General features: G+C 39.4%; 1 protein-coding gene across 2 annotated transcripts in view; it reads right to left on the bottom strand.

Moving 5' to 3' along the window:
* Positions 1 to 27,074, bottom strand: part of LOC121891899 (peripheral plasma membrane protein CASK-like) — a 47,433-nt gene continuing 20,359 nt past the window's right edge. Inside the window, exons 6-27 of one of the 2 annotated variants that reach the window (XM_042404532.1) lie at positions 26,722 to 26,824; positions 24,853 to 25,028; positions 23,405 to 23,527; positions 22,981 to 23,064; positions 22,555 to 22,654; positions 19,465 to 19,586; positions 19,156 to 19,233; positions 18,786 to 18,866; positions 16,998 to 17,186; positions 16,726 to 16,804; positions 16,284 to 16,369; positions 15,695 to 15,763; positions 15,541 to 15,609; positions 14,975 to 15,010; positions 14,220 to 14,258; positions 13,538 to 13,734; positions 11,389 to 11,504; positions 10,040 to 10,120; positions 6,366 to 6,446; positions 4,866 to 5,068; positions 4,111 to 4,194; positions 1 to 2,348 (exon numbers count right to left, since the gene is read on the bottom strand). In XM_042404532.1, coding sequence (XP_042260466.1) covers positions 2,172 to 2,348; positions 4,111 to 4,194; positions 4,866 to 5,068; positions 6,366 to 6,446; positions 10,040 to 10,120; positions 11,389 to 11,504; positions 13,538 to 13,734; positions 14,220 to 14,258; positions 14,975 to 15,010; positions 15,541 to 15,609; positions 15,695 to 15,763; positions 16,284 to 16,369; positions 16,726 to 16,804; positions 16,998 to 17,186; positions 18,786 to 18,866; positions 19,156 to 19,233; positions 19,465 to 19,586; positions 22,555 to 22,654; positions 22,981 to 23,064; positions 23,405 to 23,527; positions 24,853 to 25,028; positions 26,722 to 26,824 — 2,373 coding nt within the window. In that variant the 3' untranslated portion in view covers positions 1 to 2,171. The remainder of the gene's footprint in view (positions 2,349 to 4,110; positions 4,195 to 4,865; positions 5,069 to 6,365; positions 6,447 to 10,039; positions 10,121 to 11,388; positions 11,505 to 13,537; positions 13,735 to 14,219; positions 14,259 to 14,974; positions 15,011 to 15,540; positions 15,610 to 15,694; positions 15,764 to 16,283; positions 16,370 to 16,725; positions 16,805 to 16,997; positions 17,187 to 18,785; positions 18,867 to 19,155; positions 19,234 to 19,464; positions 19,587 to 22,554; positions 22,655 to 22,980; positions 23,065 to 23,404; positions 23,528 to 24,852; positions 25,029 to 26,721; positions 26,825 to 27,074) is intronic. The other variant, XM_042404533.1, reaches the window with a different exon arrangement.

The following is a 27,074-nucleotide window of genomic DNA, read 5'->3' as shown; positions in this document are numbered from 1 at the left end:
ACAGAGAGAGAAAGAAATTGGTTTATTAGGTGTTCTGTGTTACTTAACCGGGGCCTGGCAGCTGTTTGAACTCAGCTTTGTTTTGTAGAAAGTGGAATTATGACTACAGCAAACAATGCGATATTGTATTATTTATAAGAATGTGATTTTTATATAGACCCTCATTACACTTTTCTTGTGGGCATGACATTGAATATAGAGTTGTTTTACATAGTCGTGTCTGTGGAAGCGTCTCTCATTAAAAACGGATCATTGAGAAATCCAATAGACAAATCTTCACTTCTTACAAGAGCTATGAGATGATATCCAGGAATTTTGTTTTGCAAACAGTCTTTTAAGGAGTGTTTTATGTAGTGTTTTCTTATAGCTGTATGTAAAATACTACAAAATGTTACACACACATTACACCTGTGCCCGCACTCTCACACACATCCCAAATCAAAAGGAAGACAAGGCAGTTTACTTTAAACACGTAAAAGGAAATATATATTTTTTAAAATGAAATAACAAAAAAGAACAACATTTCATACAGAAGAGCTGCTTTTGTCATTTGCAGAAGTAATTTACACAGGACTTGAAATGAAAACACTTTACATGAAGCGGCACAACGGCAACCTCACCACACAGTGTAGAGTATTGACTTTTTTAGCTCTATTTTTTCAACTCCTCCACTGATGTGCCTTTCTTACAGTGTGTACTGTAGGTGGGGCTGCGTTGTGCCACTTCTGGTAAAGCATCAAGAGGTTATGTCACATACTGAGCTTCTTTTAAGGGTTAATATACACTGGCTCTTGGTAATTCACTCATATGACGTACGCACCATTGAAACATTTACACACAAAATTTAGTTATTTTCTCTCCCTCAAAACAAGAATACTCCTAATATTTTTTAAGACAACAGTTAACAGTTCCAAAACGTTGGCTCTAGGATTGGATTTATCCCACCTACATGAGACCCTCCCCTCCCACACAGACATTCCTATGAACACTTTCATTTTAACAAGCATGGCTCACTATTAGTGTGAGGAAAGAAGAAAGTACTTGTCGTGGCAGCCTGCCTGGGAGCGACCAGGGGTGTGCATAGGTGTTACAGACTTCTTCCCCAAGGCTCTGATAAGGCAGTTTATTTTTCTCCTTTCCGTTGGTTTTTTTTGTCTTTCAGTTCAGGAGCCATGTTAAGTGGTGGATGTCAGTGCTTTTTCATAGCAGATCATGCCCTAAGAATGATACTCCAGGTCCACTGACCACTGATTAGCATTTCATGTAAGGAGGAGAGGGATAAAGACAGCTAGAGAGAGTAGGCAAGACAAAATGAAAACTGAAGTGACAAGATGCAGTACATGTCTTCTTCATTGTCAGTTTTGTGCAAACTGAGATGTAAACAAAGACCATCAGAGGCTGGGAAGGGAGGCAGGGGTACAACAGGCTACGGCAACACAGGGGACGACAGCGTAGAGGGATGCAGTGTGCTCCTTCAACAAACTGACAGGCACAGAGGGCCAGTGAAATAAATAAAGGGCTGGGGATGAGTTGGGGAGAAAGAAACTGCCAAGTTTCCTGTGCTTTTTGCTTCACTCAAACTTGCATTTGGAGCTGAGGGAGTTACTTGTCGCCACTATAGCAGCTTCTAATGTGCTTCAAAGTTCGGCTTGTTTGTCACAGGGGCCGAGGAGATTAGAGGGCGTGGGGAGAGGAGGACACAGAGTACCACAAGAAGTACCTTAAAAGGTCAACACACACTCACATAAGACTGCTTTATGGTCATGCTCGCTATTGCCTTTCCAATATTACCACCCATCCATCAATTACAAAAGAAAAGTACAAAATATCTACCACACTGCCCCTCCCCTCCCCTCCCTTCAACTATATAAGGACAGAACCATATTCACTTAGTTTTTATCATTTATATATATATATGTATATATGTACACAACAATATGCCTTTGAGGCTGTTGAGAAAAAGGGGGCAGGGGCAGGATGAAGTCTCTGTAATGAAGCGTCAGAGTCATTAGTTTCTTCATTTCCCTCTTTTTCAGCAACAGTTTATCTACAGACAAGTGTGATTCTGATGAGAGAGACATGATTCAAGGGGATTTGACCAAAGTTTAGCATCCGTGTTGGATCAGAGATGGATGGTCCAGGGTGATGAGCTAAACGCTGTTGATCGTGTGTCAGTAAACCCAGGAGACAGGGACCCACTGAGGAGTGGTGGACACCAGGTCTACAGCCTCCTCCAGCAGGCGGAGGGTGTCGTCAATTTCATTGTTGATGATGGTCTGGTCGAAGTAGTGAGCGTAGGTCTGCTGCAGCATCTCCGATTCCTTCTGGAGCCGTTGAAGAGAGTCATCCTGAGGGCGTGTTTGAGAAGAAGAGAGGGGAGCTCAGTGATTGGAGTAGAGACATTGTATGTTTGTTGTGTGTGATGTGCTTCAACGCTCCATTTGCAGGCCAGTTCTCTACGTTCATATTTAGAAGTACAGCTGAGAGTTTTTACATCGCAGTCATGACTGAAAAGAGTAGTTTTCAAATAACTACAGATACATTCAATAGCTTAAATTCTACGATGAAATTAATCTCATAAATTGGCTAAAACACCAAAGGGAATTCATAGCTGTTGTCTGCTCAATATGCTCTTAGCTCCAAGTAATTATGATCAGCCAAAGATTGTCTCTTTGAGAAAGAAGCACCACTCTGTATCATTTTGATGTTTCAAGAAAGTTTGGACTGTATCTTGTTCAAATAGACAACAGAGTAGAGTAGTGGTGAATAGTTAGCGAGCTGGTAGCTGTCAGATGTCGAGTGTAAATAACCAATAGCTGGCGGATAATTATCAATAATAGTTGACTTTCAACCAGTTAAACTTTGAAGCATACTGTAATGCTGTTTTGAGCTTATCAACTTGAGAGGAGACCTTCGTGTTTCAGGCCTGTGAAGCTGCTTGTCAGTCTGTATGTTTGTTAACAGTAGTTGTCAGTCAGGTTTAAAAATTTGCTGCACTTTTACTATAAGTGGACAAATATGTAACTGTTATCAATAAATATAATGCCATTTTGGAATGTGATTATAGAAATTGTAATGAAATCTCTTACTAAAAGTGAGCCACAGGGTTAAATTTCTGTCTATAGGAAAGCAATTACACCACCTTTTATTTAAAAGTTGACTTCTCTCAATTTAAAAAAAAAAAAGAATCTGGGCAGGATCTCAACAACAAGCCAAGTGCGTCATTTCAGTCTTTTAATGCAAAAGCAAAAAATAGTACAATAAACAGTATGTGATTAAGCTTGGAGTGAACTTATCTTGTTTAATACTATATACAATACCCATGCAGACCTGATGTTTATGGAAAATAACTAAAATCTAAATTGCAATTTCAATATTGATCAGAAAAATCACAATTGGATATTTTTGCAAAATTGTTCAGCGTGCAGGAAGGAGAGGAAAAATGGAATGGAGAGGTAGGGTCAGGTCAGAGGAGACAACATGCATGAAGTTGCGCCACAATTAAGAGAATTATTAAAGGAATAAGAGGAAGTCAAGAGGACTAGGAGTGGACATAGCTAGACAACTACTACAACCACACAAACATAGAGGCCAGACATTTCTTTCTACAGTATCCAAAACACAAGCTAAACTCAAACCATTTACTCAGTACTTACAGGCAGTTTCCTGCACCACTTTGGAACCTTGAGTGCAAATGAAAATAGGCATGCCAAAGAAAATACAAACATGCTTAAAGCAAAGAGGGTACATGCAGTGAGAGAAACATTCAGTCAAGCAAAAAGGGTGACAGAAACAGAAGTGAAGGTGATTTTAACACTGGGTTATAAAGATACGTTTTTAGGCATTTTTTGGCTTCAGTGGAGAGCTGATAGCGGAGAAGCAGACAGGAAAGACGGGGGAGAGCAAGAGAGAGGTGTGACATGCAACAAAGGTCGCAAGCCGGAGTTGAACCAGGGACGTTGTGATGTGTGTGCACTGTAACCATTTGGCTACCAGGGTGCTCTGCTTGTTTTAATTTCTAATGAGAGTTAGTGAGTACAAGCAACTTAACTAAATCTGAAAAAACTAGCAAGAGTGGGAAAGGAAGCAAGAAAGTATTTGTGACAGTACCTCAGTCATGCCTGGGGTGATGGTGGGAGCTGCGATGAAGACAACATAGGGAGCAAACTCAGCTGTCCTGAGGATCTTTAGTGCCTGATGAGAGAGAGATTGTTTTTTTTAGTTCTGCAGTTCTTTGTGAGCCCTTAAAATCCCATACATACTACTTAGCATGTAATTAGTTGGATATAAACAAAACGTTTCATAATGTGCTTCTCAGACATGATTGTTACACTGTATCTATAATGCTGCAGTGATTTAGCACCTGGTACCATTTTTACCTCGGACTGTTGTGGCAGCACTGGTGTTCAACAGCAGTGAGTTGATCAGTAATGATATCAGTGAAGGCATAATTGATTTGTGAAACTTTATTTGCAGTTGAATGTTTATGGTTTAATTAATGACTATGAACCATAGTTGTAGAATGACATAAGGTTGTGACGTCTTCTCCACATGTTAAAATTGTCTAGTTCACAGAATTTCATGAATATTAAATACATGTTATTTGCTTGTATATAAGAAGAGTCTTGTCTTAATGCGGTGGAACATATCTGCATGTTATCCTTTTGCTGCTGTAGCTTTTCCATTAATGTGATGGCATTGGATTTAGACATCAGCTGTGTTGAAAGTGTTAAAGAAACGTTTCTAAGTCCAACCTTGTTATATTGCAGTAGGTAGTTGGGTACTTTTTTAAACATTAAGATATTATGTTGATGCAGTACAGTGCAAGTCTGAAAAGAGCCCTAGACACACAAAGCCCTTGTCACCTGTGGCTCAACATCCAGAATGGAGATCATGCCCTGGGCATGGATCTGCCTGATAGTCTCCAGCCTGGTTCCATACATGGCATCCTCATGGCTGCCATACTCCAGGTAGTCATTGTTGCTGATGTCCTGCATCATCTGGTCATGAGACACAAAGTAGTAGTTCTTCCCATTCTCCTCGTCCTTCTTAGGAGGCCGAGTTGTGTCTGAGCAGAGAGAGATGAACGGTCACACCACAAGAAAGAGAGATGAACAGAAAATGATAGTTGAAAGATGTGAAGATATGATACTGAGTGTGTGTGTTTGTCTTTGTTATTGCAAGGGTTGCATGTGAAACATGTTGTTTCCAACACAACTCTGACTCACTGATTGTATCTACAATTGACACTTAAAAAGTCCAACTGAAAGCACAATTAATCATCCCTCTTTGCAAAAATAAAAATTGTCGTGTTTTTTAAAAATGTATTAATAGCTTTGTATTATTAAAAGTACAGTAAGAAAGGGGTATTTGGGCAAATATCAGAAATGCTCCCTTTTCTATTCAGCGGGAGGGTTGTGTCTGTGTTTGATTGGCAGCAGCTGGCAGGTTGCCAGAGTGCTGTTGTTACACCGTATAGAAGAGAGACAAAGTAAACAAACCCGCTGGGGCTTCAACTGTTATTTTCAATAACGATCAATCTGAGAAGTATTTTCTCGATTTACCATTTTGTCTGTAAAATGTCAGTGAATATGGAAAATTGGAAATTATAATTTCCTGCAGCTTAAACTGACATCTTCAAATGTCTCTTTTTATGTCTGACCAACAGTCCAAAACCCAAAGATATTCAGTTTATTGTGTATGACAAAGAAAAGCATCCAATTCTCACATCTGAGAAGCAAATATTCAGTATTTTTGCTTTTAAAAAAACAATTATTTGATTATCAAAATAGTCGCAGATTAATTTTCTGTTGATTGACTTTTCAATTAAATGACTAATTGTCGTAGCTCTAAAACTTGCACTGTAGCTTCAAGTAATGGGCAGACAGTTTTGCTAGCAGTGATATTGAAGAGTATCTAGCCTTCGAACTTGCGGTGCACTTTTCCCTAGTTAATGTTTGTTTGGTGGCTCGTTCAACAAGCTAAGGTGCAGGGTAGGTTTAGTGTACATTGTTGTAAGTTAGATGGTGAGACTTCAGCAAGAAAACCAATGTGGGTTGTTGTTCAGAGTCTGTGGCTTTTGTGTAACAGGCTGCTGTCTGGCTCAGTGTGACTATGTTCCGACAGAGCAGACTGCTTTATGCAAGATTTAATTGGCTGTATCAAAGGTCTCCCTATATGTAGACTGTATTATGTATGCTGTTGTAGACAAGAAATGTAATTTAATTTCAGTTTAGAGCGTTTAGAGATGTCAGTTGATGCATCTTGTGTGGTCTAATGATAAGTGAAGCTGCAAACATGTAACCTCATCACACAGTTTTTTAACACTTGTGTAGTTGTTATGGTAGTAGTGTGTGTCTCCTTACGAGGGATGGGGTAGGCGAAGCGGTCAGGATGTTTGGTAATGAGTGTGTTCTTGATGTGCCTCCTGCCAACTCCATGTGCACCTGAATGAAAGGAGACAATTACACAGGTTGATCAATCCAGTAACAGACACAGATGAACTTTCAAGCTGTAACTTAGTTGCTAGAGATGCTCTTTCTGTTATTGTTGAATAAAATGATTCTATCAGTCTTTAAGCAAATGGTTTGCTCTGTTGTCACATAACAGGTGGTTTTACATATGTAGAGGTCTACATGGAGCAAGACAGTGACTGCTGTCTCTGTTGAAGGAGGGTTTTTGGTGTTGAATGTGAATGGCCCCTTATGATGTTTCTCTGGCTGTCCGCATGCGAAGCTATGTCTGGTTTTGGTGTGGTGTTCAGATAGCTGATGTTGTATATTTCTGGTGTTAATTCTGCCTCCCTGTTCATGGTTCTTGCTGTTTCATGATGCAGTCTTATCCACAACTATTCCCTCGGGGTTGTGTCTTTATGGTGAACTAGCAGAGATCTTAAAAGATAGGTCTGGATTATTTCAAGTCCATCTTAAAGGATAGGTTCAGAATTTTTCAAGTCTGTGTTAAAACAATAGTCAGGTATCCATATGAACATTGAAGGAGGTTTTGCACACGATAATCATTCCTCTTGTTCATACTGATGATAAGAAGATCCCTTCCGAATGCGCCATCAATGGAAGTGATTTGGGACAAAATTCACAGTCCTCATTGTGTACAAAAATGTATTTTAATGCATAAAAAGCTAATCTGAAGTTAATGAGGCTTCAGCAGTCAAATCAAGTGGATCATTTTCAAAGTTACAATTGTCAAGTATAAAAAATAAGTACAAATTTGTTTCCCTGGAAAAAGACTATAATTTTAGAAAATATCCACTTGATTTGACTGCTGGAGCCTCCTATTAATGTCAGATTGTCCCCCATCCCTTACACTGAAAGTACATAAGGAAGGGATCTCTTAATGGCATGTATGAACAGGAGAAATCATCATAGCAAGCAAACCTGTTTCAATGTTCATTTGGACTCCTGACAGTTGTTTCAAGACAGATTTGAAAAATTACAGACCTGTCCTTCAATACTCACATGGCATAAGTACATTGAAAGACCTGGATTGCTGTAACCATTTCTCTTCTACATAGAGGGACTACTCTTAAAGAAATGGGGGGGACAAAATCCACATTTCTTGTTCCTGTGCATGAATGTATTTCAATGTTCAGCTGAAGCTAATATGAGGCTTTGGGAGTCTGAGGTAGGCATTTCCAAAGTTATGGTCCAAAGAAGACCCCTTCCTACTGCAAGGCAGAGGGACACGTTCTGGCAGTGGCATATAGTTTTGTTGACAAAACACTGCCAATAAACCTACATATAACTGCCAGTGTGAAGACAGATTTGGCTAACTCAGACTGCAAAATACTCATATTAGATTTGGCAACCTTGGAATGCATTGAACAAGAACTGAATTTTGTCCTCCATTTCTAGCAGAGCAGTCCTTCTATGGTAATATCACATTACGGCCAACTGTCACTCTTTCGATATACATATGGCATATGAGCGTCAAAGATATACATGAAATAATCCAAACATGCTCTAAGGAATTGATTGGTTTGTTGTAAGCACTGAATCCTTGCTGTTTTAAGACTCTAAGTAGATGTTCTGAAAGCCCAGCCATGTAAGGGAGTCCCACTGTGATGTTTCTGGTGGTTGCTGCCAATTAAGTGGTGTCCATCCCAGTCTTATTCTCCACTTCTTGTACCCTTTGGCTGAGATTGCCCCTCCCTCTCTGTATCCCCCTCCTCCCTGACAAGATAGTTTGCTCTGTGTGGAAGGGTCCGAATGTTGTTTCTGGAGTAAGAAGTTAGATAGTGATAGTGCTTCTATCCTACCTGACATCTGTTACCGGTATGTGGATGTACCTGCACTGCTCCAGTATGAGTCACCAATGGGTCATTCCATTTCCAATCAGTCAAGACATTTTGTTCAGACTTGTCTGTATCATGAATGGGTCTGCAAGACCAAGGCCTGTTAAGTATTTCTATTCAAATTTTATGTTTTCATATTTTTTCAGCCCTTGATTATTTAATTTTATAGCCTCAAAAACATCTTGTCTGGGAAGCCATGTTTGGGCATTAATATCTTGATATGCTTTGGGTCCACTTGTCCCCTTTGAGAGAAGGGTTGCTGCAAATCAATACAAAGTTGTTCTGAGTCATCACCTTTATCCTGTGCTGAAACATTTCTATCCTGATGGGAGTGATCTCTTCCAGGATGACAACACCCCCATCCATAGGGCACGAGGGGTCACTGAATGGTTTGATGAGTATGAAAATGATGTGAATCATATGCTATGGCCTTCGCAGTCACCAGATCTCAACCAAATTGAACACCTATGGGAGATTTTGGACTGACGTGTTCGACAGTGCTCTCCACCACCAAAAAACACCAAATAAGGGAATATCTTTTTGAAGAATGGTGTTCCTCGGCCTTGGCACTGATTCTACAAGTCTCTGGAACTCTTCTGGAAGGATGAACACCATTCTTCCGAAGGATATTCCCTCATTTGGTGTTTTGAGGATGGTGGTGGAGAACGCTGTCTAACACGTCAGTCCAAAATCTCCCATAGGTGTTCAATTTGGTGACTGCGAAGGCCATAGCATATGATTCACATCATTTTCATACTCATCAAACCATTCAGTGACCCCTCGTGCCCTATGGATGGGGGTGTTGTCATCCTGGAAGAGATCACTCCCATCAGGATAGAAATGTTTCATCACAGGATAAAGGTGATGACTCATAACAACTTTGTATTGATTAGCAGTGACCCTTCCCTCTAAGGGGACAAGTGGACCCAAGCATTCAGACCTGTACCAGTTTTTCCTTTAATTTGTCACCCGTCTGTAAATTGTAAGTGTATTATGAGGGGATCTCTTAATGGCCAGTATGAACAGGAGGAATGATTACGGCTAGAAAAATATGTCAATGTTCGTTTGGACACCTGACTGTTGTTTTAGGACAGGCCTGAAAAACTGTGAACCTATCCTTTTAAAACAAGAACCAACACTGCTAAATCAACAGGGACCACCTGAAGCATTTTAGGCCTATGATACCACATCTGTAAAACAGCAAGAACCCTGGACAAGGAGACTGAACTAACACAGAAACATGCACTATCTGAACATCAGACCAAAACCAGTCATGTCATCGTCACTCCAGAAAAATCTAATAACTGAGCCTTGACTTAAATATCTGTGTTAAATATGAAGCAGTCCGAAGGTCATAAAAAAACCCTGCCTACCTACTACCACCTCCAAAGCTCACTAATTAACATGTTTTATCTCGTTAGTTTAATTTGTGCACAAACAAATGTGTAATTTTACGGGAGGTTAGTTGCTGGAACTATTTCTTGGCTAGGAGCAGTGACTTCCTGGAGTCCAATCACTGGTTGCTTGGCAACCTCACAATGATAAGACTCCAACAAGTCACTGTGTCTGGCCAAGAAATAATTCCAGCAAGTAACCCCCTGTAATAAACATTTATTTTTGATTGTGCACATATTAAACCAATGAGATAAAACATGTGAACTAGTGCGCTTTCAAGGTGATGGTAGGCAGACCCCCCCCCCACATTCCCTTTTAACCATCTTTACTCACCAAGCAAAACGAGTGTTTTCCTCTTGAACGATGGAAGTTTGACCACTTCCTCATACGTCACCAGATCTAGTTGATCAAACACTGTAGAGCAGAGGAGAAGCATTTGGTTAGCACAGCATTAGTTGTAAAGTTCAGGGGTTAGATGGAAATGTAAATTGTTTACATTGTATGAGCTTGAATATAAATAAAATTACTTGTTGGATAAGACTAGAGTGGTTACTATACATACTTCACAGTAGTGTGAACAAAAGCACATCTCAATAAATAAATAAATAGACAATCAGAGGGGACACAAGCAATGCAATGCTAACGAGATTAACATTAAATCCAATGTGTTCTCCTGTGGCTTAAATCAAGCCTGTGATCCTAAATCAGATGGGTTTTTAATATTAAGGGCTGAATTATTCAAATGATGCCATAATGTACAACAACTGCTGTTCCAAATGAGCACCGAGCAGACCTGATGAAGGTCAAACGCCTTGAGAAAGCATTAAAACTTGCTTATTTGCACTAACCTTGGTCAGACAGAAAAACACAACCAAGCTGAACAATGCTAAGCTGACTAGCATCTCACCAATATGAATTACATTGAAAATAACAGCAGCTTGCAGCAACCCTAACAAAGCAATTCATTCAAAAGTCAAGGAGACAGGAGACATTAGGAGGAGGACAAGGTATAAAAGCAGAGAGAGGAGGAAGAAAAACACAGAAGCTGTACGCCAGCTGTCTGGAGTTACTTACATGCAGCCATGTCATTGGGTAAGAGACAGCATGAAATATGGACAGAGGGTGGGAGCGGAAGGGTTAATAAAAAGACACCATAAAAGAAGACAAAGTGAACCAAAAACAACACTATAAACAAATTGTTAACACCAAAAGCTGTTAGAACACTGTTAGTTACTGAACGCAAAATTGAGACAGCAGTAGGAGAGGTCTGTCAGAGGGAAAACGCAACAGACGTGCAGAAGTTTACATATATTGGGTGTTCCAAAGGACGTGTGATTATTTAAACCTTACCACTTCAATCAAGACATCAGCTTTCTATATTGTACACAATACTACAGAATCATTAGCAAATAAGCTTGTCTACATTCAATTACAGCTTTAACATTTTTGTCAGGGATCAAAGTGTGACCTTAAGTGACAGTGCAACTCTCAAGAGTAATTTGCTGATTAAGTAGGGTCAACTGCACAGCCAGATGGAGCACTTCTATTTTGGTGACACTGTTTTATGTTAGTGAGCTACTACATCAGCTATCAAATTAAATATCTGGAGTGGATTAGCATCTGCTGTTAATAACTATGTGTATACATACACTTAGGTAATGGATGTGTGTGTGAGGGATTACCTGCATTGTGCTTGGCCAGGTACTTGTCTTTATACTGTTTCTTCTTCTTGCCAAACCAGGTACAACTGGCCTGTTGTTCCTGTTTGGTCTTCTCCATCGCTATACACGCCACACGCCTGAAAAGAAAAAATAGACTTGTCTGTAATTCAAGATATAAGTTTGGCTTTCCATACACACAAGGGCAAATTATTTCATGGGTGTGTTAGTGAGACAGTATCTATGCTTGCATCTGTTTTGACTGGTTTTTGGCTGGGACACATGTTTTGAAAGTGTGTAGCACTAATTACATGCAGGACTTGGCTGAGCATTGTAGTGTAGCTATTCCTGAACTCCTGTGGTGTATGGGTAACACATCTGTCACATCTGATAGAGGAACCAGGTTCAAATCCTGGCAGGAGTGTCCAGCTTTACACTGCTTTTTTGACCAACAATATGAGGTGTTGTAAAGAGTAGCCAGCTAAATCCTACAGACGTCATAGGAAGTATTACATTAAGCATATCATAATTTAGTGTCTTTTTTCTAATAAATTACAGCTTATAATATTATGACTTCATTCTGAAAATCTCTGACTTGTTTTTTTTAATAGTAGCCCGAATAATTGGTCATAATTCACACTTCCAAAGTAGCCTAGTTGCCAGTAAGGACGATAATTGATTAAAAAATATATTAACTAATAATGCAGAAGATAAAGGATGTGCAGCCTGTCAGAAAATGTATTCTAGCTTTGTTGTAGTACCCTTTTGTGCCACTAGGTGGTGCATCTTACCGTTTTATGAGATAAAAAGTGTAACGTTAGCTGACCGCTTTGCTCTGCTCACTGTTGCTGTTGTGTTGATAAACACTGCAACAAAGTTGAGAATAATTCCACCGAGTTGTCTGGTGGCTATCTGAGGCTCATGCTGAACTAGCATCTTCAACAGAAGCAGCTACTAGCTGCTGGGAGCTGAGTGTCAAAGACTGTAATTACACATGCTTCCAACACAATCAACACAACACTGTTTGCAGTATTAATACATTTTAGCAGTGGCAGAAAATATAATTCAAGTAATTTGGTGTTAAATATGTTCTTTACATAGGTCACGTCAGTGTGTAAAAAAGGCATTATTATGGAAAATGTCTACTGTACTTAATAAATTGTTAATGATTGATCGACTAAGGATATTGGTTAAAATTTGCATCTTTGGTTGCCAGACAATGAACACCTACATAATACAAATGCTTGACCTCTAAAATAGTTTCAACAAAAACTGAACATTTTAACCTTCGTACAGGTAGGATTTATTGCAGGGCCGCTGTATTAGTTTCAGCAAGGTGCATCTAATAAACAACTGAGTGTAAAAACACTGAAATAGGGATGCAAATCATAAGCATTTAAAAAAAAAAAAAAAAAAATCGATAGTCAGCTGCATTATCAATCAATTCATTTATAATTTATGAAATAAGTTTTTCCATAATAAAACCATGTGACCTATGTTCCATGCAAAATCAGAGTACATTAGGAATTCAAAGAACAGATCTAATAAACATCATGTTACTTGAATTACACATTCAGTAACACAAAATAATGAATATATTTAAAACTGCAGAGCTTCTGTGAGGCCAGATAAAATCCAAAATATTAACCAGCAAACAGCTGCACAACTTCCAGGTGCATTAGAGGACAGAAAATAGATCTGACTAGATCACTTATACAGGATCAACACTGTAGTTTTGATTTGTTGGAAGCATGTGTAATCAGTGTCCTGAACATTAGCACTGCAGCTGCTCACTCCTTCTGTTGAAGAGGACAGTATAGCTATATGTCAGATAGCTAGCTAAACCAAACAGTCGCCAGACAACAACGTGGTGGAATTTTCACAACTTTATGCTGCTGTGTTAATCAACAGGACTGAGCAGAACGATTTGTGTGGCCCTTACAGTGGTCAGCAAACTCACTATCTCATGAAACAGCAAAAGGCTCCACCCACTAGCGCAACTAGGTGCTAAAGCAAATCTATATAACATTTTCTGACAGTTACAGTTAATATATATATATTTTTTAAATTAATTATTAACTACAACTAATTGATAATCAATTAATCCTTGACATCGCTACTCTGAAATACAGAACACATCACATTTTTGTTCTTTATCGGGCGCTCTACTCACCACTCCTGTAGCTCAGGTGAGGGAATGAGGCCTGCTGTGCCGTTCTTGGTATTCTCCAGCTTTCCCTGCCACCAATTGTGGTCGTCCTTGGAGATGATCTGAATGATGTCACCCACCCTGAAGCGAATGCCTGCCTCCTTACATGGGATGAGGTCGTCTTTCGCTGGGTCATACTCAAACTGAGCACGTACATAAATCTGTAGGGAAGAACAGTCAGACAAAAAAATGTTGGTAGCTGCTGACACAGTGGCAAAAAATAGCGTTGCGATCATAGGAGAATATATGGGAGAGAGAATATGATTGGTCAAGCTGCCCGTATGAAAGCAGACTGGCTGCTAAAACCCTAATGACGCTCGTCATTAAGAGACAAAAAGACAGCACAGGAAAAATCAAGAGCATATCAGCCGAAGCAGGAAAGGACACAGACATTTAGATAAATGAACGAGACGAAAATGATCGAACAAAGCGTTTAACCACTTCTCTGCCTGCGGGGGAGTCCATTTTATCAACAGCTTTTGTGCAAACATCCAATTTTTTGTTGGCTTTTATGTCCAGTGACGAACCAGATATGAAGACTAAGCCTTGACAGCTAGCATGGGATCTAGACACCACTATGATCTTTGCGATGGGGGTGGGAGGAATTGGGATCTACTTCTACAAGGGTCCACTTAAGACATCTTACCTTGATGGACAATTTGTCCTTGATAGCAGGTCTGGAGATCTATGGGGTTGAGAGCATCACACACACACACTTACACATATATCATGCAGTAGAAAATGTTGTGGGGCATAAAGAAAGGAGGTGTGATGAGGGACCCATATTTGTATGCTGAATCTAACATATTACATAGTTTTTACTGCATTGTACAGTATATGTGTGTGTGTGTGTATGCACATTATGTGTGAGCTTGGAGCATGATGAACACATCATGCAGCAGACAAATGGCTAAAATCAACTAATGGAACAAGTTGAGGGACACACTGTGACCGGGACAAACTAGTTCCTAAACATTTCAATCGTAAAATATTGTTACTATACTTATTATAGACGTTGTGTCTTTTCAATATATTGTAATGAGGAAATATGTTGTATTAGACTAAAATGTTCCCAGCCTCCTAAACTAACAACCCAGAAAACTAACTACTACTTTTTACAGCTGTGTAGGAGTCCTTTCCTGTGTTCAAGGGAGGCCAAAGCAGACTACAGCTAAGGGCTGACTCTGGAGAGTAGCACTTAATGTAAACAAAATAGATGTAATGGGAATGGAAGAACATGAGTGCTATTAAATACATACACATCAGCACATACATGCAGATTTGGACTTGTTGGGGTGAATGTTAGTTTGTCAAATCAGTGGACGTTTGTGAAGCAAAGGGAGGAGAAGACGACTGAATTGGAGGCCTGCAGTCATGGTGTAAAGGAGGAGAAAATCTCACCTGACGGCCTTTAGGCTGAATCGTTGCTGGCAGGTCCTAGATGAGATGACAAAAAATTTTTATGGTTACTAGTTGCGGGGAAACTACATGACATTGGTCCAGCTTTAAAACCAAGATGTTGTTATGATGGTGTGAAACTTAACCTCTGACACACCAGATTAGCCCATTAATCACTAACTTTTATCTGTGTAATGAGTAATGTGTTATAATGACAGTAATTTAATCATCATCAATTACATGTGGGATGTGGAGACTGTAGTATATGATCATTACCAAATTAGAGGAAGAATAATGCACATATATGTATTCTTTGTTTAAAGTTCATTCCTGAATTTGCAAATGTGTACACTTGACTATGCAATACTACTGATAATAATAAAAAAAAAACATATTGAACAAGACAGTAATTTAGAAAAACACTATACTTTATGTGTATTTCTTGCACCATTTCTCTTTTACTAGCCTACTGCTATATCTGTTAAAGTGTGTGTGTGTGTGTGTGTGTGTGTGTGTGTGTGTGTGTGTGTGTGTGTGTGTGACAGTGAAAAGGAGAAACAGAAACATACCAGGATGGAGCTGGTGACACTGGCATGACCATTTGCAGGCGACTGTCGGGACAAATCTGGTGACTCTTTCTGCAATAAAAAATGCAAAATTAATATTTCCTCCCCCTGCAGAGTCAGCAAAATGTAGCACAAGTGTGTGTTTGTGGCTCCTTACCTCACAAGACATGGACTGGGACCGGTAACAGGGTACAATTTTGAAAGTGATGCTACCCCTCATCTCCCTCTGTGGGGACAAGGCAAAAATGCGTTTTACATATGAGTATCATTATACCAAGATAATAACAAAACTGATAAGGCCAAAGCCTTGTTGGCTCAGTACTAGAGCTGCAACTATTAGTTGATTCACTTCTTTAATGTGAATAATTTCTGGTTTCGTTAGTCTTATATGAGAGTAAACTGAATATCAAAAAATGTTACTCAAATGACTAATCAATTAATCAAGAAAATAATCGATAGATTAATCGATAATGAAAATAATTGTTTGTTGTAGCCCTGCTCAGTACCACTGCTGGGATTTTATCCCTCTTAATTCTGTTTTCTACCATGACTTTGACATCTCAGACATAGAGAGATGTCTCACTATATGAAAATAATATTATTAAGTAATAATGTAAATAGTCCACATAGCAACATCTTTTGATACAAGCACAAATCAAACATGTTACATTCTTGTATAAAGAAATTCATGCTAAAGGCACAGTCCAAATGTAAAGAGTAAAGGAAGTCTCATCTGTGTGACTTACCAGCATCTTTTGGAGCTGTTCTACTGTCTGATTGGCAACGCTGATGCCATTAATCTCTCTGATCTCATCTCCTACATGCAGAGTCCCTGAAGCAGAGAAATAATGAATTAATAAAAGCTACAAATGAGGCTCTTGGGTGTTGAAACATCAGCCCTTCACGAAGCCGAGCCCAGGAAACCCCAGGGGTTATTGAGATGATTCCAGGGGGAGCCCAACTAATGTAAGGAAGAGTTACATTTCATTGTTATTTCAATTACCAGAGGTAAGTCCAAAGAGAGTATAAGAATTATTCTGATCCAACAATTATTGCACACCTACTTTATAAACTCTGTGGTTAATCATATTTTCTTGTCAGATTGACAAAATTAATGGCTGAGTGTTCCTATTAAATATGCATGAGCGGTGCAATCTTGCATAATAGTATTCTTATATGGATGTGTACCTTGTCGATGAATCATTCCACCATGCATGATTCGGGCCACAATACAGTGGTTGAGCTCGTTCATTTTCAGAGTAATGCCCTAGAGGAGACAGACAGAGGGTCAGAGGGGAAACTGATAGTGGCTGAGGAAAGTTAATAACACATTAATCACAAAGTCCTCCAAAAAAACATCCAGGTTGGGTTCAGGTATAAATATTGGTTAGATGAAAAGAGAGAGTAAGCATGTAAATTCATCCAGAATCTGACAGTGTGTGTGTTTTCTGTCAACACACCATGGGCTCGTCAGTGTTCTTCTGAAACTGGACCAGGCGAACCCTGGTGACATTCTCCAGGTCCATGTCTCCGTTGGTGCTGTCTGGGGAGTCTCCGTTCAGGTATGGTGAAGTGGGTGGGGGGGTCACCCTCAGCGCCTCGTCGCTGTAGACCTCGTGGGCCACCACATCGTGGGTCTGCAGCAGAGCCTGGATGTACACAAACAGTCATGAATGTTAAGACTCTTGAATCAAACTGCAAAATATCCTAAATCTGTTCTTTTTTCTACAGGTGAACTGAGTGGGAATCAAACTGTATGGCCATTAATCCCAAATTGGTCATAAAAACTGGAGGGGAAAATACTTCTGAATGAATAACTAGTAGATAAAACAAATACATACCAAATCCTAGTCAGGAGCGAGGTGTGTGTGTGTGTGTGTGTGTGTGTGTGTGTGTGTGTGTGTGTGTGTGTGTGTGTGTGTGTGTGTGTGTGGCTGGCTTTGGATGGAGTGTGGCTTTTACTAATCCTCTTTGGCCACTGATCATGTCACTGACACACTGTTTTTACTACCACATCTACTAGCTGCCTTTGCCAAATGCTCACATCTGCTCATTGAAGCAACAACGTGTTCACTGATGATGACAGTAATTGAGACTTTAAACAGCTGGCATTAAAGGCTTTTGACTGATGGAGAACATTACTGTGGCTGAGAAGAATAACAAATGTTTACAAAGGCATCAACAAGGGATTCTAACAAGTGTTTGACTTTGTATAAACACAAAATGACTGCATACTAAGTAATGAGCTGCTAATGATCATAGCCGGTGTAGAAATAACTAACAGGAACAAAACATGTACTCGCATCACTGCCTCACAAATGAAATTGTACACGATATAGGAAAAAAAATTGAAGTGTGACATGTTTCTTCCTATGTACTGCCATGCTAAAGCCCTTCACAGCCATTCTGCTTGCAACGCCGTTAAATGCCTCTGGCAGGAAGAAAAAAGCCAGCCGGTCAGGTCAGAGAGCAAGACAGGCTAATTGGATTGAACCAAACCTAAGGCGTGACAGCTCCAGTAAGTGTCACAGACTGAATCAGCAGAGGGAAACATCTTTCCCCTCTTGTAACTGAGCTGAATAAACCAGTTTTAAACTAAATTTAACTGTTTTCTAGGTCACCGTTATTCAAAAGAACACATCTACAAAACTACTGACAGTAAAAAAAACAATTCACACTTAACTAATCAACGTATTAGCCATTACATTGTTGTATCCAGAAACACTTACTGAGATGAAAACTGCAGCCACAAAACAAGCTGCACTCCTTCAGGTGAGGCAATAACAGACTGTACAGAGAATGTTACACCCTAACATGAAATCCACCACAGATTTATTCTGCCTCAGTTTTCACTTTCCAAGTCTGCCAACAATATCCTCCCTGATTGTTCTTCTAGTCTCAGGTCTGTTTCAGCCATTACAGTCATCGGACGAACATGGTTACCACAAATATTACTGTGTCCACACTACAACAGGCTGAAGCCCTTCGTCTCTTTCCACTGCTATAATGCTTCTGTCTCCCTTTTTCCTCTGCAATTGCTATTACTGCCCGAGAGCTTGCAAAGCTCAGGTGCTAAGCAGCTTTGTGGCCAAAGGAGTTATGTGGATTGTCAAAAGAACCCTACTTCTGACACAGTAGGCTGTAATCTCACACACCAGTAAGCATGCTCTACATGTACAGACCAATAAACAATCTGGGGAAAGACTGTGCATGTTGCCTTGTGTGTTTGTGGTTTTGTAATATCTGACCATGAAGTGCGGCTGTGTGAGGATCCTCCTGAGCTCCTTGGCCTCCATGTTCTCTGGGTAACAAGAGATGGTTTCCAGTACCTGTTGAGGAGAAAAGGCAGGAAGAGGGAGGTGAGAATCTCAAGAATATTCATAAATAACACTGACAAGAATAAATATCTCACTGTATCTCATTTTGGTCAATGCCTGTTTGTTATTTACTTGCTTTGCCCACAAAGCTTTTTCAATAGGCATCAGTCATTGATTAGGACTTAGCCTGTTAAACTCAATAATTGATTAGAACTAGAAAATTAACATTTTAAGATTGTTGAACATCAGATTTTTGTAAATGTGTGTCCGTCCATGTGAATGTTAGCAGTGATTTCATCACCTCTTTGGCTCTCTGCACTCCATCACTAGGAGGATTTCTGATCTGAGGGGACGACCTGGTGTTGATTTTGTCATAAAGCTGAAAAAGCAAACAGTAACAAACATAATAATTAGGCCACAATGATAATGCAAGAGGAACAACATGAGACAATTTTACCTCCAATCAAAGGTAAAACCAGAGCAATACTAAGCCTATTAAGTTGACGGTACATATTGGACTACTAGATAGCAGATTCTGGACTTGACATGACACCTACTGGACATTTTTGGTATTACAGAGGAAGAAGTCTTGATATTGTGGTTTACTCACATCTAACAGAGTGTGGAGGTGCTGATCCTGGAAGACACTGTGAAGGAAGTCCATGTCTTTCTCACTGCAGTCCGTCAACGCATGGATCTCCTCTAGACTGTCCAAAACCTGTGATACTGCCCCTTTACACACACACACACACACACACACACACACAAACACACGTATATAAGTTATACACTCAGATATAGACTGAATAATACACACAAATATACTCACAAGTACACTAAGCAGTCCCCAAACATTCAACACGACACAAAATACAAACACTGAACATGACACACTTATCAACAGAAAGACTAAATGTTACACATCCACAAACAGGAAAAAAAAGAAATACTAAAAGTAACACACAAAATCACAAAATGAAAGTCACAACATCAAAAACACACAACAATCAGAACTATTTAACCCCAAGTACCTGCTGCATCGCCCACACATGCAGCAAAACCAGAGAAACAGTGGTAACGGCATCAATACAACATCAGAAGAAAGTCACTTCAGAAAGTCACAGTGTGATAATGTGATGATTGTTGAAGAGCAGTACACCCAAGAAAAAATGCAAAGTAGAAATATAACAAAAAGGAAAATATGCAGAGGAAAGGTAAACTTAAATCTAAAATATTAAGTTAATCTCTTAAGAAGTGTAGCCCTCACACAACACACGTACAAATCTATTCTAATCTACCATAACTCAACACGGAGATGCGAAAGACTATAAAAAGAGATGAAGTCTAGATGAACAGTGCTGTGCGGTCAGAATACATTTCCTCTCCTCACAGATCGAAATGGTTTTCTTTGAAGGTGATTTGTAGAAGAGCTTTGACCCAGTGACACATTTGAATCCACAAGTGTATTGTGGTGGGCGACATGACACACTAAACCCAGGAAATGAAAATGATCTTATAAATTATAAATATTTCAAATGAAACAATTAGGGACTACAGATTATTCTGCCCATCTTATTGAATAGGAAAAAAAGCCAGGTTTGCTCAGTTAATAAGAAAACGAGAGAGAGAGAGAAGCGCTGGAATAACAGATAAATGATGGATATGTAGAAAATAATCCCAGTTAGAAATATGCATAATAATGGGCTTTGAGAAAAGAACAAATGAGACTTTAAATGTAACTGTGAGGCATGAAATAGAGTTAGCAGATGAGAAAAAAATGCTATTTAATCAGCTTTTAACTTTAGGAAAACTTTGTTATAAGTCTGTTTACATACATCATATGTACTACTGCAACTAGGGATACAAATTTCAAAATCATTTCCATGTACAGATCAAAAATTGGTTAATCGCTAAAAGCTTATGAAATAAAAATGCATGCAGAATAATTTAAACAAAGTAATATTATTAGGGTTGGAGTTACTGCTCCTGAATTTGTAATTAAAATTCAACACCAACTTACTTTTCTGGAGGAACCAAATTAGATGCAATTCTGACATTCAAGCAGTTAAGGCCTGAACCGAATGAAACAGGCTGCAGCCGACAAATGTCTAGCAGGAGTGAACTGAGCTGCCCTCATCCCTTGATAATTTAGGTCTTCATGTTCAATCATCAACTAATCATTAACATCAGTAGCTCCTGTATTATTAAGATACACTGTGTTTTTGAAGTGATATGCAGTATCGTGTGTTTAGTACTAAAGAAGAAGCCTGATTATTAAGGAAAATCCCATTGTTAGTCAGGCCAGAGAGCCATGTCCTCTTTACCTTTGTTTTTGTTCATCTCACAAGGTAACAATAAGTACGTTTTGCTAATCTGTGTTTACAGAGCGCCCTGTGGTTAGAATAATGAAGATGCATGTAAACAGAGTATCATCTTTACAGGTCATGAATGTGCATTTGGAATAAAAGCACACAGACGCACCTCATCAAACCAATGGGACAGGAGAGAAGACACAGAGAAAGCCATTTTGGAGGACACACATCATCCAACACTAGCTAACAGTTGAAAATGCAATCAAAAGCGAGTGATGATGTCACACATGAGATTCTATGGGTAGGGGAGGAGATACGTACTTTCAGCGGCTAGCAGTCCTAGAGACAGCACAGCAGAAGAAAAACAACACCAAAGAAAGAGAGGCTGAGATTAGAGGATGTTTACAGCAACTACAGATGTAGAGTTTAACACCTCACAAAGAGAGAAAAAAAGAAAGGAAGAGAACAAAGAAACAGGTAGTGTAAGGAGGCATGAGGGCAGGCAGAGGGAAAATAAAGGAAAAAGCAGCAGCAGAGAGAAAAAAGTCAGCAAAAGCTGCTTAGTCTATAAATAAGCTGGCGAGCTGCTGCAAGCATCTACTATACTACAAAAGTCAATGACCGGCAACATGTCTGGAGCCCTGCGACTGCAGAAATAAAGCAGTCACCAGGAAGCACGACTGCAACAAACTGCACGCCTCAGCAAATATGGACAGACATGGGGGTATATCTGGCTACAGTGGCTGCACAGAAAATTGAGCAGAAAATGTGATGAGCTTAGCTTGATTCATTAGGTGATGATGTAACACATTGCTCATTTTCAACTTTATTTTTTATTACAATGACACAAATGGTTTCTATATGCTAATAAGTCCTGGCAGGTACAGCCTGCAGTCCTCTAATGAAAGGAAGTGAAAGTGCTGCTCAGACAGGGAAGTTCTGCTGTTGAGCAACATCTGTCCTCATTTAAACAGAGGAAGTTCTCCTCAGACAGCTGGAGATCACATTATAACTCTAGAATAGAACGGACGAGAATAGAAGGTGGACTAGAAAGTGAACGTCCACCTTGTGTCAGATGATGTATATTTGTGTGTTTCATCGTTGAACTTAAATGACGTTGATAGATATTTCACATGTGCAGGGACAACTAAATCTTTAAGTAGATATAAATGTGTAAATACTTATACATACTATATTTTATATATATCATAACCCCATTTAAATATAAATGACTATTTTATTGTCCTTTCGGTTATATTATCTAACAATTCAGTGTACAACATACTCTTCTTTAGGTTGCTAATCCTACCTGCACAAATCTCTCTGTTTTACATGTGTTTAGAAAGCAACCTTCATAAACCAGGAGAGTGTTCTGTTGTGTGATTTACCTGAGGAGGTGGGGTCATCTGAAAAGTCATGTAGCTCCTCAGGAGGGTCGCCATAGTAGGAATTAAACTTGTGGCTTGAAACAGCAGCCAGCACTGCACCCTGGGATACAGAGTAAAGATATTATATTATTATATATATTATATTAAAGATATTATACAAAGTCTCACCAGAGTCCCGTGTTGTTAAGTGATTGTGCATGCTTTTAATGCATTAGTATATGTGACCTTATGAGCAACTTAAACAAGATTAGAAAAAACAAGATAAACAAGAAAAACCAAAACCAAAAAACAAGATAAACCATTAGACAAGAAATTAATCTGGGTCATCAGAAAAAGCTGCACAGCTTGGAGGATGTGACTCCTCCTCTCATCTCAGATTATAATCGCGCTGAGTCAGTAGATCCTTTTGTGCAACACAGTGCTGACCTTCAGCTTCCTCCTGGCGTTGAACTTCCTCAGCTGTTCCACAGTTTCTGGCAGGTGGATCTTGTAGGCATACCTGTCCCTCTCCTACACATACCAAACGCACAAACAGATACTCGCATAAGCACCAGAACGGATGTGAAAGCAGAGCTGTGGTTCCTCAGCTCAATAAGGCCAGTAGTTTAAAGGTGACTCTTAGTTACTTCATCAAAACACCAAATATCTAAATCAAACTAACACACACTTGTTTTTTAAAAATTACACATCATCACAAAAGTGGAAGTTTAATGACAATAATCTATGAAACTTGACAGCTAGCAAGATTCTTAACCTCTTTTTTTCTTACATTTTTGAATTTATTACATGTATTGAATTTATCACGAGGAGTAGTGTGGGTGTGTGTGTGTGTGTGTGTGTGTGATCTTGCCTTCAGCCAGGGGTGGTTGAGGGCCTCATAAACAGTGATTCTCTCAGCGGGGTCCAGCATCAGCATGCGTCTCACCAGGTCTTTGGCGCTCTCTGAGATGTGGGCCCATTGCCTTGGGTTCATCTGGATAAGCACACACACACAAAGATTAAAACAAAGATTAACAAACAGACTTTCTCAGAAGGATGTAGTAGAGTACAGGCAACCGACATCACTGTGGCTGTTGTTGCTGTGGTCACCATGGACCACGTGCCACGTGCATAAAACCTTATTAGATTCATGACTAAAACTGTGTGTACGCACAAAACCAGAAATATCTGTCAGATTTATAAAGCTGTGCGTCACTGTGGAACTGGGTGCACGAGCCACATGTCCATTCCCATAATGAGTTATAAATGGATGAAGGCATGCCCTTAACCAACTGTTTTCATATCACTTCACCGCCTTTACACCTGTCAATGAAACCAACGGGAAAGAAGAAGTGCACTTTCACAGATTGTGTTGCACTGGCGAGTTTCTCCAACACCCAGAACAGCTGTCAATACGCGCGGCTCTTTATAGCCTCCATCAGCAGTGATATCTCAGAAATGTAATCAGTGATTCATTTGTAGTCCCCATATCGAAGCTGACTTTACAAGGTGTGTCACAATTAAGGATGAAATAAAAAGTAATATATTATTACCAGCAAAATAAAATGTTGGCTTCCATGTAAATTAAAAGAATGATAAAATGAACCACAAAAATGATTCATCAACATGATGTTTGTAAATGGCTGTGTAACCACTGTGTAAATGAAAAAAAAATAAAAAAATCAATGAATGCAGCTGGGAATCAACCAAAAAAAAAAAATCCAAGATTCCATTGCTCACCTTGCACTGCCTGCTGTGACTGCATCTACCATAGATTAGTGCATCGAGCAGGAAAGTCATTCTCTCGGACGAATAAATAAAATATAACATGTCTTTATCTCGGAATCTTGTGCTGACACTGATAGTTCATGCACAACCTCTGACTGACTTTTGTAAAAGCGGAGAAGCGGAGTGATATCTCAGAATCAATCAGCAACAACCCACTTGATACACTCGCTTGACATCAAAAGAGGACTAAGTAGGACAGAAGTAGATGGTAACAGTAGTGGTAAAATCCTCACAACAGGAATAACTTCATCAAGGTTGTATCAAATCATGTCTGGTTGGCAAGAGGGATAAAGTCACTAGGAAAGGGAAGACATATGACATTAATACTTGTTTGTACAATATCTTTGGCCTCAAAGACCCATTACTGATGCAAAAAGTGTGTTCAGTTCTCTGTAGCACAGAAGCTCAACCTTGTATTTGACGCACATTGCAGCACAGTGACAAAAAGGCGCGCCCTGTTGTGCTTTACTTCAGCTAAAGGCTGAGTTGACACTGACAGACAATGATGGTGTTTCGTCAGTCAGCTCCTACCTTGTATTTCCCCTTAATGATGGCCTCAAACAGGCGCTCCTTGGTACCATAGAAAGGCAGGCAGCCAGACAGGAGGATGAAGAGGATGACTCCACATCCCCACACGTCCACGGGTTTGCCGTACGGCTCCCTCTTGACTACCTCTGGGGCCATGAAGTGGGGAGTACCGACTCGACCTGAAGAGAGCAGGCACATTAGAAAAACAGAAAGCATGAAAAATAGAAGCACAGCGGAACTCTGGAGAGCCAAGTGTGTGACAGCCTGCACTCACAACACTAATATAAATATCTGAGGGCTCATTCTGATGTGAAATTGAACTGGTCAGAAAATGTTAATGCTGTGTTTAAGCACAGTCCAGGTTGGTTTTCCTAAGAAAACTTAAGTCCTTCTAGGTCAGTAGGAAGCTTTTAAATGTTTTCTGTCAGAGTTTTATGGCCAGTGCCTTGTTTTACACTGTTGTATGTTAGAATAACAGCATTACTGCAAATGATAGAAAAAGGATTAACAACTCTATTAAAGAGGCCCGGTCTGTGATTGGTTTGATGCTTGACTCATAAAGAAAGAACCCGCAGGAGAATTCAAACCATACTCCAATTTGAAGGTCACTCTGTGTTTTCCGGAGTCTTAGAAAGCGTGTTGAGCTAACGGTTAAAAATGTACCACAGAATTATTCAGAAGTTCTTTTGTGACCACAGCTGAGGCGTTTAAATGTCGTGATATTTGCCTGTTTCCTGGGTTGTATTTTTCAAAGAATTTGTAAGGCGTCATTGTCGTTGTGTAATGATTTTACATTTGTTCATTTTTAAAAGATTTCATTTTATATTTACTGCCTCTTTTATTTGTCAGGTGCATCACTCATGCTCAGCTTTTTATTTATTAATTAGTGAGATATTAATTAGTTGATCAGTTGTATTGGCTGTTTGTTTTAATTGTGGCGAGGCAGGCTCCTAAGCTAGTTGTTTGTTTGTGTGTTAATGTTGTGCTGGTATATTTTTCATATGCTGTCTGCTGTGACCTGTGTAACCTGTGTCTCTCTTGTTATTTGTCACTGTGCATGGGCGACCAGACTAGTTTCACCTCTGCTGATTAAGAAAGTTTCAGTCTGTAAAATGTCAGAGAATTGTGAAAAATGAATAAATGACAAAACATAGGAATGCAGCAAATACTTCTGTTTGAGAGGCCCAAAACAAATGTTTTGCATTTTTGCCTGATTCATTACTTTTACAATGACTTATCAGAATTGTTGCAAATTAATTTTCTGTCATTTGACCAACCAATTAATCAACTATTCTTTTCAACACTTGCAGCAACTGATGTTCTTTTTATATCAATTTCTCTATTAGTTTGTTCTTTGAGTGTCATATGTTGAACACAGTATAAAACCACTTGAGGCAAATTTGTGATATTGTGCTATATAAATAAAATTTGACTCTGTAGATTAATTGACTGTTCACTTACTGTATAAATTCATACTTTGGGCTGCAAAAGAGTGAGCTGGAGTGTGTCTCAGCATCCATTGGGTTATATGGATGAAACATTTTTTACTTTTAAACAGTTCCAGCTCTGCTATTGTGCATGTTTGGACTATACTAACAAACTAGAGCATCGAAGGAAAACCACAGAGAACCAAAACCACAGTCACTCTGCTGCTTATTGCTCATCTTTTATCTATTATGACCATAGTAATAATATTACTCTAAATATTTAAAGAAATTAGCTTTATGTTAACTATTCATCAACAACAATCATCCAACCTCTGACTAGTTGACATACATTTCAGTATGTGTTCACATGCACAGTGGGAAGGTATGCATGAGTGTATACTGGTGTGTGTGGAGGTGTAGAGGAAAAACAACTTCCCAACTGTACCTCCAGCTACCAAGCCAGACTCTCCCAGTTGTATTGCCACTCCAAAACCTCCGAGCTTGACCGGAGCGGAGTTCTCCTTTGAGGCCAACAGCACACAGTGGGGCTACAAAGGAATAAAAGAGACAGGTCGGTGGATGAACAACAAGACCAGTCAAACAGCACATGTATAGTCCATACATTACAACAGTTTAAATGAGGAACAAGCCCTGTAGGACTTAAGAAGTATCAACCAACAAACAAAATGTTATGACACTCTTTTTATTATAACAGAGAGGGGGGAAAAAAAACATGTACATAGCATGCAGTCTACAGCAAGTGTGCAGAGCATTGCTTTGCTGTGCAAAAGTGCAAAT

This window comes from Thunnus maccoyii, chromosome 24, assembly GCF_910596095.1.
Source record: "Thunnus maccoyii chromosome 24, fThuMac1.1, whole genome shotgun sequence".
NCBI lineage: Eukaryota > Metazoa > Chordata > Actinopteri > Scombriformes > Scombridae > Thunnus > Thunnus maccoyii.
This window is presented reverse-complemented; position numbering and strand designations above follow the sequence as displayed.